The following is a 17,175-nucleotide window of genomic DNA, read 5'->3' as shown; positions in this document are numbered from 1 at the left end:
TCTGCGCTTGCTATATAATATTTAAACTCGGTAAACTGATTACTCATAAATCATAATGCATACCAGATGATTCAATAAGCATTTTCACCCCCATTGTTTCATTTAATAATGAATATGTTTAAATTCTGAATTTCTGAATTTTTAAATGTACAGTGAAAAACTGTCTTAAGCGGAATCGCATGGGATCAACGATTTTTCATTTTTCCGGGTTATGCAAGGTTTTTACTTGCATGGGACTTACAAAATCGTTTCGTTTCCGCGTTATGAAGGTTGTGTTTTATTGAGGTTCGGCGTCTATATAAAACTATAGGAACGTGCCGGAACTATAGAAAAATTCCGTATTGGATAGTTTTCCGTTTTATTCAGGGTCCGCTCTAGATAGTTTTCACTGTACCTATTTAAAAATATATATTTTCAAATTCTTGAGATTTTTATGATACCTTTAAAGACCTGTGGTGGTATACACTTTTGTATTCAAAGGAGAACCTAACTGTAAATTATTAAATAGATTATTTTTGAATAGAAATTTAAAATTTGAATGCGTAGTTTTTAGTTATTGAAATGTTTATTCTTAGAAATAAAAATAATAATAAAAATAATAAATAATATTAAATAATCCTTATTTTTATAAAAATTGTTTTACCAAAAATGTAAAATAGGTGTAATATTGGATTTAGACATCCAGTGTTTATTTTATTATATACTTGGGCCATTTAAAAAAATTAAAAATTATGGTTACTTAATAATAATTAGTATCATTTTCAATTCGCCATAGCTTCCATATCTATAAATTTTCAAGTTTCAAACATTATCTTAGACCTATAATCTTACCAATACACAAAGTAAAACAACTGATTCAAATTTTGATTTTATTACGTAACGTTTTCCGATAAGCTATCTGCTAAACAATTTATAGTTGTAAAAATAGAGGTTCTCATTTGAAAAATATAATTTTGTATCTCCATAATACATTCATTTAATAAGTACGAAAAAATCTCAACAATCTAAAATTACGAGTACCACCTAGGTATACAGGGTGTCTCACAGAAATCTGACAAATGAATTAACTTTTGTTCTAATCAATATTTAAAAAAAATTTCTTTTAAATATAATTCATAGATACTTGCGCTACATTTTTAGAATACATTTTTTACATTTTAATACTGAAAATAAAAAACTTAAAAATTGATAAAATTTTTTTTCGAAATATTCATTATAGCCAATTAGTAAATCTGTTTTGTAGAAAAATGGCTGATTTTTACAATTTTTTTAAATATCAATATTTCGTTAAGTAAATTATAGTAAATTATAGTAATTTATAGTTTATACATCACATATTATTAAAATAAATGCAATAAAAAAAAAAATTATATTTTAACATGCACCTATTTAAAAATTTTCTTATAAAATATTTTTAAAAAACTTTATATTATTTGAAATTAAAATGTTTCTAACATAAACTAGATCGTAATTATTTACTTAACGAAAATATTGATATTTAAAAAAATTGTGAAAAATCAGCCATTTGACTTTAATAAGTGTTTTTACCATATACATTTTTCTGAAAATCAGATTTACAAATTGGCTATATTGAATATTTCGAAAAAATTTTTTATCAATTTTTAAGTTTTTTATTTTCAGTTTTAAAAAATAAAAAATAAAAAATGTATTATAAAAATGTAGCGCAAGTGTCTATGGATTATATTTAAAAGAAATTTTTAAAAAATATTGATTAGAACAAAAGTTATTCCATTTGTCAGAATGTCAGATCTCTTTGGGACACCCTGTATTAGAAAATTCTAAAAACCAGATTTTAAATAACTGCATTATTGAAGAGAAAATGGGGTAATCACGATTGGTATTACTCTGTATACTTACTACTTAGTATTAGACGCATGTTATTAAACGTAGGCACACATCTATATAATAGACACGCTGTCTTAAACGATTTATCCGATAAGACTCAGGGGTGGATTAAATTTGAATCTTATTAGATTTCGCTTTTATATAATATTATGATAACTATAATATGTGCCTATACGACTGCCAGTCTTGTATATAGGGCGTGAATAATCGAACAAATATCTCACTTAATTATTTCCCTACAAATTTAATTTATGTCCTAAACCAAGCATTTTATCAGTTCCATTTTCACATCAAAATGTGTAATTCCTACTTAATTTTTTTTTTTAACCGGAATGAATATTATACAGACCTAATATTATTTTATTGTAATCGTATGTATTGGTATAATTTAAACAAAGAGAGTTTAAATTCGACAAAGAAAAATCATGAACCATTTTACCAATATTCTTGTAAACGCATAATACATTAGTATAAGTATATGTATACGCATTTATTATGATAGGTAATAGTATTTAAAAAAAACAATAATAATTGTCCCAGAGGCCAGAAGTATAGTAATAATATTTTTCTAAGAAATTTCTAATTCCATTTATTATTGAATTAAAATCTTTAATAACTTAATGTTAATATCTTCAATGTTCCTAACCATCACGTGAATAAACTTTACGCACCTCCATCGCATATCCGTGTAAATCAGCATACCTATATGAGTATATGTTACAAAGTTACAATATATATAAATGCTATATATCATTGAATAGACTATTATATTATAATTGCCGTTGTATCATATACTTAATACATACATATATATATATATATATATTATACATACATGATACATACAGCATGTACGAAGTATTATTATAGATTTATTTGCCGGACAAGATTTCAAACGCGTCCAAACACGTTTCGTTGTATATGATGTGTATATATATAGGTATATGTGGTTTACATACGAATGCAATTTTCCCGTCGCAAAGTTTATACATTATACCTATATAGTCGTAGTATATAATATAATATAGGCGTATTACACGCGCATGTCGTCTGAAAGCCGCTGTATGCTGATTACACGGCGCTGTACATATTATTATACCTATATAAACGAACTGCGACCATTATGGAATAAAAATATAATAGTGGTATAGGTACTTGCCCCGTCTGATGGACGGACGGACGGGGCCATTAGGATCGATTGAGGCCGTGGCGGTGGAGACGCTAAACCATTTTTTGCACTGGACGCGACAATATACTGTGTGGTGCGTGTTAGCAGTGAATATATAGGTTCATATCCCGTGGTACGTGCAGCTTTATAAAATAAATGACAACACGTTATATTATAATAACAACTGTCCAGAACGTTTGACAGAGCGCATAATATAGGTAGGTACTAGCGGTTCCGGAAAATTTATTGAAACATGTAAATACTTTTATAAAAAAAAAAAACAATCATGTCTCCGCGCGCACGAAACTCGAGTGGCGTTAAAACACGTGTCAAGACGCGCGGTATACGCTTATTATACGATTCGATATGAGTTTATTGGTATCGATTTGTGGTTTGCGGAGAAAAAAAACAAAATATATATATCCGGCGCGTGTTTTATGACGTGATAATATTAAAAGACGTGAAAATAAAAACCGTAACGCGTGAAACAGACTAATAATAATAATAATAATAATGTTTATACAATATAATACGAAATAGACTAGCGATGGATCGATGGAGCAAGAGATATTGAGTGAAGGAGAAAAATAAAAACTTGTAGACTTTAATGGTCGGTAATAAAGTTAACGAGTCACCACGAAGGAGCGGTCGTCGTTTCTGCCTAAACACTTATTTAATATTATAATATATTATATTATATTATTATGCGTACAATGATGTTGACAAATTACCGGTACTAATAACTACCTATGCTCCGCCATCCATACGGAAGCGAGTCGAAATTAACATTGTCGCGGTCACCGGTCGTCATAAGTTATAACAGCAGAAACCACCGATGTCGCGCCAAAACGTGTATAGACTTTCGAGGGAATGCGCGATTATTATATTATATGCATGCAATATGCGTTATAGGAAAACGTACAATCATTTCCGAAATGTCAAACGAAGAACCCACATGAATACCGACCGAAAATTGTATTAACATCGTTTGTATTTTTACGACATGATCCCCACCACCGTAGATAATGTTTCGTTAAATATGATATTATTATGTTATTATAAATATGTATGGTAATAGTAGGTACACATCAGCGTTTTTTTTTACGGTTCTCGTATTTGTTGATAAATAATTTAATCAGCGTGTACACGAATTACACTTTGTGAAAATATCGAAGTAATATACATAATATTCTATTATGGGTTATTGTTTTAAACAATTAATAAGTTATTCCAATCAAGTTTTTCTATATATTAATATACAAGTAACGATTTAATACCACTATAAGTGGCCAGGAAACACTTATTAGTTTATTACATATACCTATATTGAGTTATTAGAGTCACTACTAATCACGTGTTCGTATTATTAATGTCAAGTCGCCAAGGGGATTTATATTGACGTCTTGTCGTTTGTGAAAATGGGATTGGCTCAATTCGTTTAATCTCAACTAATCGATCATATTAAACCATACGCATTTAAATATAATTCCATTCATATTTGGTATTACATTTATGTATATTATATTATTATATATATTGTATACAGTTCAATGCTTATTTTGATTTTGGATATATGATATAATTATTATATTGCAGTAAATTCTGATATGTTGCTGATTATTGCGTATTATGTAAACATAATTATGTCTTAATGTACAAACAGTAAGATAGATCAAATGCATATTTGCTTATATTATAACTATAAAATGTTATAATACTTGTATTTATTTTAATGTAAAAATAAGTATATAAAACATACACATCACTAAATCACAAATTCCTAGTAAAAATATGTTAATAAAGTTCAAGAACTTGGGTAAAATTGTTACGAAAAAGAATTATATCGTTATTTTGAAAAACATGTCTTGGCACTTAAAATTTCTTGAAAATAAAAACAACAATTTTCAATTAGTATAGTATATAAGATACAGCCATTAAAGATTTGCAATAACATAATTAAAATATAATGCCTTTAATAAATCCTGGTTTTAATCAAAGCGGCTAGTTCTCGATATAGATTTAATGCAAAATTGTGTTTAGAGAAATAGAAAGTATAACTACCTATATTTAATTAAAAACACATTTTACGATCAAAACTAAATAAGATATAATATAATATATTATTTATAATTATTTCAGGTGGCTATAATAATAATAAAATAAATCATTTCTTTAACGAGAATAAATAGACACATTATAATATTATAAATTATCATATGTAATATAAAACGTAATTAAATCAGTTTAGTATTTACCCGTTTTCTTTTCTATAGTATGATGGTGTAATATGGTTCAAATGTTAAACAGTTAGGTATAAGAAATAAATGTATACGCAATTATATTTAGATAACCAATGTTAAATTTATATCAATATTCACGAGCCGCATGACTCATGAGTCATGACCGTATATTAGCTGAATGAGAACACATTGATATACTATGTTATGAACGTATTAAATATTATATTATACCGTAGATACACATAATACGATATTCGTATAGCGACTAGTTTGGAGTATATAAAATATTGTGAAATTTAATGATCTGAAAGCCGTTCGTATATATGTTTATATACCATTGTATCATAAACACATAGCCACTACATAGGTATACTTGCTCCAGAATGACAGAATAAGAGACGACACGTTTATAAAAGTTTATAATAATGTGTATACCGATACGATCAAATGGAACACTGCAGCGAATGATAACCGACTGCGTGGAAAACTTTAGCGCACACGCGTATATATGGGTATATAATATATTATTATAATATGTACATGAATAATATACGCACTGTATTATGTCTCGCGTAACATATACATATATAACTATAGGCGTATAGACTTACGGCACATATCACTTCCACCAGAATCCATATATGGAAACCTTTTATAAGTTTGTGATGTGTCTGTGTACAGTGATGCTATGTCAAAATATGATATAATACCTACCTACGTGTTAAATGAAAACAGCAATAATTGCAAGACAACTGCCGTTATATTAATGTACTTGCGCCGCAGAAATAATGCAAAAACAGGCGTCGATGGTTAAAAAATGAAAAAAAAGAAAAGGTATATACTTACACTCTCGATGTATCGTAATATTATTGCAATAATATTTATTATTATTCATCAAAGATGATACATATTATGCTGGGTATCGTGAATAAACCACCGCGGTATCTGGTTCAAGTGCAGCAGCATAATGTACCGAGAGGAGTATAAGCTGTAAAAGTATACCTACGAAGAAAAGTTAATATTAGATGATTTTGTTGTATCTTATGTATATTGTATATATACAAAAGCTGGAAAAGTTAATGGTATTTTGATAATATTCTATTTCGTTGAGTCGATATGAAAATATTTCTTTTCAAAAGTTCGAACAATACCGTAACGGTCACATAATAATATGTGGGCATGCAGTATCCGCATTCGGTAATAGTTTTAGCCGTTATAGGAACAAATAATATTGTTCAGACGATGAAAATCAAATATGGGCTTATAATAATTTGTGATGGTTGAAAAATGTTTATTGCTTTTTAAGTCAAAGTTGATGAACAAACTCAAGTTCTTGCGTTAAGTAGAATTCCATGAATTCAATTAAGCTCATCATTGCCAAAGTCGTCCATCTAGTCTTTATGTAAATTATTAGCAATACATACTTACATATATACTATTACAATATACCTGAGTTCTTGACTCCTGTTCCTGTCGCGGCATACACGTATATATAGGTTAGGTACACACACCCAGTCATTGAATGATTTCAAATTGAACACATCCTCACTCAAAACCTACCATACCTGCTACAGATTTCTTCAGATTTGTTTTTATATACTACGAATAACATAATATATGCGATATCAAAATATGGTCGCTCTTATAGTACCTATATACGCTTGCGTTTAATATTGGCGCAATGTGTAACGTCCACACTCCATGATGGTATTCTGAATTTTCTCCGAGTAACCGTAACGTTTTCACGACAACGGCCGTGACGAGACGACATAAGTCACGACTTGTCCATCCACGTACTGCACATCACTATATTTTACACATCATGCCTAATATTATTATAATAACACATAATACATCACGGTTCACTTCCGCAAAACGTCCAAGCACATTAAACATTTATATACGGTGTAGATACCCAAATATTATAATAATATTATTGTTATAACGCCCTAGTCGTACCCACATTATAACATTATCGTATTATATAGTCTTCTGTATGGAATTTCGTGTCGCAAAACCATAACGCTCGTTTGCCGCCACATCACTCCACATATTTTAATATTATACACATTTTTTTTTCATGTTGCATTTACGCTGCAACGCGTTTATTACCGCGACCACCCGAATATAACATAATTTCTCCTACATACGTTGGTGTCTATTTTTTATTATTACACACATAGTGTGTACGGGCATATAGTTCTCGCAAATTTTTCACTCGTTCTCACGTTTTTGATATTGTAGTTGTTACTCGTGTATTATATTATACTTATACTTACATGCATCACCACGAATACGTTGGTTTTTTCTAGACTTTTGAGACATAAGCACATGTGGTATAGGTACACGATGTATACTCTGCGAACCGTTAGCTTTTCCTCTAGGTACTCGTGTTTTAGACCAGCGTATCGATTTTCCCACGAACGATACAAGTTTCAATAATGATATACATGATATTGTCCAGGGATACATGTGCGAAAATGGTCCTGAGCGAAGGGAACAAATCAAATTTGCAATAAAACATCCTATCTATACAAGTTATCACTCATTATACTACTTAAATTTATATTCATATATTTAAATATTTTATGAAAGTTTATAGCTGGTACCTAATTATATATAGTAAAGTATTTCAAATCTCAAATGTCTACGGTTAATATTCTTTGACTTAGATCAATATATCATATATCTAAATTCATTTGAGGAAAAATCGTTATTATTACTTTGAACTTCCAATTTCAACAAATTTGGAACTTCAAACCCAACATAAAAAGTCATAATCACGTATTTCTACAGAAAATGTATTGTAAAAATATTCTGTTATGTAATTTTATATTTTCGTATTAATTACTTTTTAAATATTATAAACAATTTATAGAAAAAATTCACTTCATTGAATTAATCAGTTCACATTTTAGAATTTTTCGACAACAGTGTAAAAATAATATATAGTTTTTGAAAATTAGTTATGAAACATTTTCACGTTCGTTTTAATCATTTTTAAAGGCGTGTCTTTTAAAGTTTCTGTTTAACCCTCGTCAAATTAGTGCTGAATGCAGCATTGATCATCGATATACGTGACGTATAATATGACGCGCGTTAAAGCGTCGACGATAATTAAGTACCTATATTATATTATTATATGGTTGTAAATTATAATATACTTGGGCACATTATACGATCGCGTTTATAGCATTATATAGTCTGCTCTGTATAGGTATTTTATATTATAGTATACACGCGTATCACGTCTCAAGTCGAGCAAGTAATTCGCCGGTTCGTCAATCTAATAATAATATTCTAACGTGCCGCGACCATAATTCACACGCGCTGATCGCGCGCGCGTCCGCTCCGATGCGAACCCGATAAAAACGCGAGCGCACTGCGATGGCGGCGACTTATTACGACTATTATAATAGCACTATGTGAAACGTAGAGAAAAAAAATATAATAACGAAAAAAATAATAAAACGGACGCGCGTGCCCCGACCCGTAGTTCCCACACGCACCGCGACCTCCGCTTCACCCGCCAACCACATCCCGCGGAGACTGTGCGTCGCGGTCGACCACTCGACCCACCCCCACTAATCCACTCACCCACAAACCGTACATTACGTTTACTCGATCTTGGTTAATTGCGCGACAGTATATACGTATATATATATTGTGTGTGTGTGTGTGTGTGCGTGTATAGTATAATAAAATTTAATACATATATAAGTATGCAGCAAGAGGAATTTATAATTGCCAACAATCTCTTTCTCTCTCTCTCTTTCGCGCACGCTGTTTAATGCATCAGGTCGGCGAATTCTTATTATCATAGTAGATACCTAAATATAATATAATATATATATCATTAGCAACAGCTATTTTCGCGATCTCGGTGGTCGTCGTCGCCACCCCAACCCCGTATCAAATCTTTCAAATTTCGTTTTATTACCATGCATAAAATACCTAATATGGCAATTTACCAACCAGGTTAATCTACATTTTATATTTACCAGTATTGCATGTATTCGAATAGTTATCGGTTTTTAGATTCTGAACGAAGTGATGAATGTATTTAGTATTTTGAACTTTTATATTATTATTGATGCAGCTTACTCAAGGACCGCAATCTTTTAAATATATTTATATTATTATTATTATTATTATTATTTTTGTTGATTTTTTTGAAAATGTTCAACGATTTTGATCGATATTTTAACAAAATATATCAAGCATCATTGAGGAAGAAATAAAAAAGGGACGAGCGTTAGCTAGTATATTATGCTGGATAAATCACTGTACAATACAATAAATTATAAAATACACACATTGAAGCGATGATGAACACACACAATCTCGCATATAATATAATATTATATATTATAGTCATCCATATGTACTCATGCATAATAAATAGGTATATTATTATTATTATTATTATAACACTCTCCGAACGCGAAGGGGGCGTCGTCGTCAATGTTGCGACCGCCGCAGCAGAGGTCAGATGGGTGTACGGTGACTTTGAGGGCGGTGAAGCGGGATGGTGGGTGAGAGAGGCGGGGGAATCGATATAATTTATATTGGAAAACAATCGATTTCGATCTGCTATAAACAACCAGACGAACACCTTTCCGCTGGCCGCCGCTCATCGCTCGTCCGTTATTATATTTTTGCAACACGTTCGCGCCTCAACAAACTTTGTAATTATCCGTTTCTGTAGATATTATATTATTATAATATAACATATACTCTAATGTGCGCATGGTATTTTATATGTATATGTTTTCAATATCGCCTCGATCCCATCACGATGGGAAGCCGTCTCTCCGGTAATAACGTGTACAATATCGCATAGGTAGTCTATTATAATAGTCGTATTCTCATATTATGGGTACCATGATTGCACTATAATAATATAATGTATAATAACAAAATACTTTATCAGACCGCACGCGAATTCCCTTGATCGGGTTTTGATGAGCGTGCGGTAGAAAAAATTATAATATTCCTAAGTTTATCTACTATAAATTATGTCATCCTTGTTACCAAAGTAGTTTCTTTTTTCTTAACAATAACAATTCGATTTGAATACATCCGTCCCTTTCCGCACTCTAAAGTATGAAACTCGGAAAATCCGATTGTATAAGCGTGCACAGACATGTCGTGGGTTGTAATACCTGATATAATGTTCTCCCCAAATATATGAATGAACCTCGATGCACAGAAAATGTTCAAATTCAGGTTTTTCATTTTATATGATTTATAAAATATGTGACATATGTGTACCTCATTCTTCTCATCATCCACCATTGTTGATTGTATACCATATATACTTAGTTAATATTCAGAGTTTATCAAATAGAAAGTCCTAAACTAGGTTAGGTTAAACAAATCACCTAGCATTAACCTAACACTTTAAACATAGGTTATTTTGGGATTTTGGTGATATTATCTAAAAAATAGTATATACTCTCAGCCCTCCGCAGGCCACAGCTCGTATTCTTCAAGCGCATCATACCTTCAATACTTTGTATACTCTGTGCACAAATATGAAATCGACTAGAAAGTATAGCTCTTCAGTAACTATTGTCTTATCGGAGCGGATTCGGAAATCAAATCACATTTATTTTTCAGCAACAGTTATATTATGAAATCCACCTCGTTCGGTCACGTCCGTCCTCTGCGTCATCACCCGGCAATAATAAATTATTGTATTCCGTGTCTTATATTGGAGTATTATTATTATAGTCATCGTCGGTGCGTTATTTCTATTTCGGCGTAAATTCTGCTGTATAATATTAGATTCTACGTGCGACGTCGTCTCGGATCGCGATATTCGAAAGGTTAAAAGACGCGAAACAAAAACATCGAAACGTGCAATTAAAGAGACTTCTGGAATCGTCCTGCACGGTCGTGACGGCCGATGATCATAATAACATGACGTACAGTATACTATACCATAATAGTCGGCCGGGAAAAATTGTGGAAAAAATTTAATAACAACAATGATACATAATACCAGCGTATTATGGTCGTATATGTATATAGCACAGCGAAATCGACGACTCGACCGCGGAGAACACATTTATTATGATCATAATTATACTTGCACGAAAAGAGGAACGGTAGGGGGATGAAGGAAAACAATTTTCCACTACCTATATAGATCCCTTGATATGTATATCAGTTTGTACAATTATTTTATATGGTGGTGGCTTTCTGATTGTTCCCCTCAGTATACCTAAAGTATACATCAACGTTGCGCCCAATATACAAGTACTAGAACGCCATCAATATTCTCATTTTTCACGGTCTGTAATCTCGATTAATTTCATGGTAGGAAGGGTTTTGAAAATAGTATAATAATATATTATGATTATAAGCAGTTAGTCATATATTATTAGAGTTAATTCTGACATATAGGTACCTACAGGTCAAATATGAATACAAAAAAAAAATTTGCAACATTTTTCTATACTAATTTAAAACCTCTTATCTGCAGAAAATATATATCTATATATATAAGATAAGAATAATATTATGAAGGTAACGAATAATAAAAATGTATATATTTTTTTTTTCTTCTTTTTATAAACGATTTTTTTTTGTAACCTAGGTATACTACGGTAGGCCACGATGGATGCCACTTGATAATAATAATATAATATCATAGGTATCTATACCATATACCACATTGTTCGCTTCTCTCCCGGTGTGGGTGGTATGTACGATAACGTTAGCAACGATGAATTGATGCAGCCCGGTCTAGGAATAATTATATTAATATGACGTCGGGCACGGGAGAGGAAAAAACTTACACAAACCTAACATTATTATTGTTATTATTATTAGGTGTATATACACGGTACATGTAGATACACGGGTTTGGAACCTTACGAAACAAATTTCAAAATGTCGACGTCCAAAACACCGCGCGCGTACGCCTCGCGGGTTACAGCAGATCGCGAGCGTTATAAACACATAATATTATGTATATTATAGAAGTGCATATGAAACGTATGGTATGCGATGTGCACGCGTTTAATTATATAGTTAAGACCATCGCCCAGTGCGAGATATTTTTAGTTTTCGGTAAAACTGTCAATCTCGGTGTGGCTGACAAAAAACACCTATGGGGATAATAATATCATAATACGACACGCGCGCACGTTTTTTATAATATTATTGTAATAATCATTATATAATATTACATAGATGAAGCGCGCAGTATGAGCATAGGAGGTATACTCTTTTGTACTTCGGTATAGGTACTAACAATATTTAGATGCTACAAATTTTTACTAACACTCGTAATAATAACAGCTAGCCGGTCTGCATCTCTACCATAGCGTATAGTACTAGTAATTTTTTGTGTATAGTGGAATATAGATGATAAACGCATTTTCAAAATAATAAAACATAAAAATATCTTTTTTAACTTAATATTATTACATGCTCAGCGACTGTCCGTCTTTTATCCGATAGATGATGTTGTCAAGTAAGTGGGTACCTACCAATAGTTGTATTAGGGTTGAATTTTAATTTTGATTCCGTTTCCACAAAACGTCATCCATTCGGATTATTGTATAACGGCGCCTCATGACTCATACCGTATTCAATCGTGCTCCAACACGGTACAACTACGTTGTTTAAATTGTACACAACAAAGTATTTAATAATATTACGTCTATGTCTATGTGGGAAAACACAAAATATTAACATACAGTACATTTAAAACTGTACACACAATATTATAAACATTAATTTAATTTGAGTGGTTTTGATCAAGTATAAAATACAGGTCTAAAAATATTTGAGAAAATTTACTTTCCGTAACTAACGGTAACCTTTTATTTTGGAGAAAACAATTTTGTTAGTCAGCCGATCTCTGTATGAGCCTTTCTTTTAAAACGCTTCAGTTAAAAAATTGAGGTGCACATCCCTGCGAGTGTAGGATTGTACTAATATACCAAATCTTAGAACCATTACAAGTGCGATGGATTTGGCTATGAATTGCTCTCTCTCTCTCTCACACACACACACACACACACGATCAAACATTGCATATCATTATCATTAATATAGATATAAAGGTATCGTATACGTTTATTATAATATATAGGTAAGAATAGTATAATATATATATATATATTTATTTATTTATAGATAAATTATACATCCTATATATATATATGTGTGCGTGTGTGTGTGTGATAAGAACGCGCGTTTAATCAAAATGATTCATCTCGGGCAATTACCCGATCTAGCTCAACCGGAAAACGTCGGACTTATAATTACCCGGCCGCGGAGATTATTATTATAATATTGCGATTCAATGAGCATTTAATTATGTTAATTCGCCCGGTTGTCTGTTATAATACGGCAAGCTAGGTTAGGCGAGGAAAAAATCAGCACAACGCGTTCGCCGCCCGCCGCGATGTAGGTATATATTATAATATTATTTATGCGTAAAGATGCGCGCGTTCCCGCCCGTATCGGCCTTAACCTGTGAAATGCAAATTTATCACTGACCGAGGTAGGTACACTATATACATTTACCAACTTAATACTGTATACATTAAACTATATTATATTGGCTATAATATATGTCGATGATATGATATGTAAGTTTATTAACTGAATCGCTAACTGCAGAAAGTGGATAGGTCCACTTTTCTGATGTAGATAAATTATTATTTCCTTGCTATATTTTCAGATTTTTGATCTCGTGTATTTGTCTACTTTTTGCGGTAAATGACGTATTTACACGTGGTTAATGAAAAATTATGATAAAGTATAAATTGATAAAATTGGACTTGTTTCCTTTCTGCAGTTAGCGATTCGACTATATATAAGAGGACTAGAAAAAATTTGTTTTGAAATTAAAAATGCTTACTACACAAAACAACCACGTCCAAAAATTTTAAGTTTACACGTCCTTTTACTTTCGAACTAACATTTTAAAATTAAATATTACAAAAAACGGTAGGGTAGGGTCGTAGTAGGCAATAGTATCTAACATTTTTGAAATAGTTACAAAAAAAGATTTCAAACTAATAACTAGTGTTATTGACTAAAAAATAATTAATTATACTAAATAATAATACTAATAATCATTAGTAGTAATAATTAGTAATTAATATTAAACATTTATATAACAATAGTAATAATGATTTATTTACTGCTACGATGATAAATGTGTAAGCCGTAAACTTTTATAGTATCTTCTTCGAAGCATTATATTATACGTCAAAATTCAAAAGTATAAATTGTACGTATGCGGTCAATCGTGCGATCCGTGATAGGTTAACGTAATTCCCGCTATCGTTTCAAATAAATAAATTTACTGATTTTAATAGACGCGTACAAAATAATTTCATTTGAAATTTGAATAGCTATTTATTCATATATTTATATAATATGCATAGCATTAATATTCATATCCTACGCGATCAAAAAATGCATCATTTCATATTAATCCTGCAGCAACAACCATGTATAAATCTGATTTGCAAACGGAATTTATAAACCCAATGAAATTATATACATTACCTGTATACTCTTAAATATATAAGGATATATAACATAATATATATAATGTATATGTACATATATCATAATGATATTATGTTAGCGCAGTAAATCGTATATGTGTCAGACCATCGTATTTTAAATTATATCTGTTTCTCGCATTAGTAGATAATAATATAATCACGGCCGCGGCATCGTAATATTATAGGCGTATTACAGTTAACACATCTGCTGCAGAATTAAAACTTGGCAACGACTATTAAATAAATTAAACCTACTCTACAATATTAATTTTTAGAATTTTTTTTGTATGTATAGAACTTATTTCGTACAAGAATTTCCCCTAAAAACATACTCTTGTTTGTTAATAGTTCTGTGAAATTGTTCTAAACAAACCTATATACTTGTACCTATATAAATCGTGGTGGATGATTATTATTTATTTAAATTACAAACAGACACTCCGCCAAACAGCATACAACTCTATATTATATAGCTAAATGTTCAATTTGATAATCAAATGAAAAATAAAATATTCTCAAATCATAATTAAATAAAAATAGAGAAAGCGAGATCGAAGTTACCGAGTGGCATACACGTATTCAACGCACTAAAAGTTCTTCTATAATCATGATAGTTCATTGTGGAATAGTGTGATTTACGAGTAGGGATTTTGAAAGACGAAAGAAACTAATAGATGTTTAAGGTGTGACTGCAAAGTTAATACAATAATTTTCTTAACTAGCAATGTATAATAATAATTAATAATCAATAATAGAAAATTATATATCATATGTGTCTTTGGTGGTGCAGAGATCAAGAGGCAGCAGTGATGCGGGCCAACAGTTGGCTGTACCACTATTACATGGTGCAGAGCAAACTCCAGTACGGGATGCAGTTCGAAGCGCAGACGTCGCCGCGGGTACCGTCCACCGGACCTGCGCAGGTGCAGCCCGGCGTGCCCCCACCGACGACGGCGCCTGTTTATGCTTACCACCACCAACAGTCACCGCACCGGCAAGACGGCGCTTACCCGTCGGCCGCGGACCACCAGCACCACCAACACCACCAACAGCAGCACCAACAGCAACACCAACAGCAGCAGCAGCAGCAACAACAACCGGTGCACTTTCACCAGCTGCCGGACGGGTACTTCCGGTATGCCGCTGCGGCCTCGCCAACAGCGGGAGCTGCTGCGACGACGGCCGCGGCAACGACCACTGTGGTGGCCGCAAAGCGGCACAGGCTGGAACCCGAACCCGTCGACTATTCCATACATTCGCCAGAGCAGACGCCGCCGCTGAAGGTCGAAGACGGCGGCCACTCGATGGCGTCCGACTCGACGCCGTCGCCGCCTTCGATGGGTGGTGGCGGTGACTCCGGCGGCGGTTGCGCCACCGCCACCGTGGCCGCGCTATCGTCGTCACTGCCTTCGGCCACGTCGCTGGGCCGTTCACGGGCACTGGTCAAGGCGGCCATGGACCCCGGTGACCTGATGATGGAAACATGGAATCCCAGTCCACCGTGGTCGGACTGCTGTTCCGGGGGCGGTGCCCTGCAAAAGGTGCCCGATGTGGACATGCTCGGCAGCGGCGGTGGCGGCGGTGGCAGTTACTGCGGACAGCCGACGCCTCCCACGCCCGGTAGCGGTGGCTCGTACCACGCGTCGTCTGGTGCACCGCAGCAACACCACAACCATCACCACCATCACCATCCGGGTGGCTGCGACGAAGTGCCCAACACCGACGCGCTTCACCACCACCATCACCATCACCAGCCGTCCACGTTCACGTTCGACTGGCCGGGTGAGCAGTACGTGCCCAACGTGCACGAGGTGCTCGTCGAGCCCACGCCGCATTATATAGTGCCGTTTCCGCCGTGGCCGCACGCCGCCACCGCCGACCACCACAGGCTGTTCCCGCTCCAACCGCCACCGCCCGGTTCTCTGAACAGACCGTCGCTCATCGTGCGCGTTGACCAAGACGCCGCGGCCGCCGACGCTTCCGTCCAAGGTAAGCGCGTTTTTTCGTTTTTCATCATTCACTGCACATGCAGTTCGTATATTCGTATATAATACTCAAGTGCACGTGCGCCATCGAAAACTATAATGTGTAAACTAACAGAAAATGGGCGTTTGTCCCCTTAAAAAAAGACAAGTTAGCGATGAACACCTTGCGATCGTATACTAAATTCCCAGTATGTAGACACGTTTAATACAAAACAATAAATTATAATATATACAATTTAAAAAGAACTTGCAGGTATAAACTTTATATTTTGGTACCTTTTTTTAAAAATATTAGTTAGGTTAATACCTTTTTTCCACGAAGCAAACATAATTGTTCTAAAATAAGTGCCCAACCACCAATATCGATTCCGTGT

At 33.4% G+C, this 17,175-nt stretch overlaps 1 protein-coding gene across 1 annotated transcript in view; it reads left to right on the top strand.

The window, feature by feature from the left end:
* Positions 1-17,175, top strand: part of dysf (neuronal PAS domain protein dysfusion) — a 147,007-nt gene that overhangs the window by 123,578 nt on the left and 6,254 nt on the right. The window contains exon 9 of the mRNA XM_089224123.1: positions 15,607-16,805. Coding sequence (XP_089080249.1) covers positions 15,607-16,805 — 1,199 coding nt within the window. The remainder of the gene's footprint in view (positions 1-15,606; positions 16,806-17,175) is intronic.

The sequence above is a fragment of the Diuraphis noxia genome, unplaced genomic scaffold, assembly GCF_037042655.1.
Source record: "Diuraphis noxia isolate RWA-SAM2 unplaced genomic scaffold, SU_Dnox_SAM2 contig0003, whole genome shotgun sequence".
NCBI classification, from domain to species: domain Eukaryota; kingdom Metazoa; phylum Arthropoda; class Insecta; order Hemiptera; family Aphididae; genus Diuraphis; species Diuraphis noxia.
This window is presented reverse-complemented; position numbering and strand designations above follow the sequence as displayed.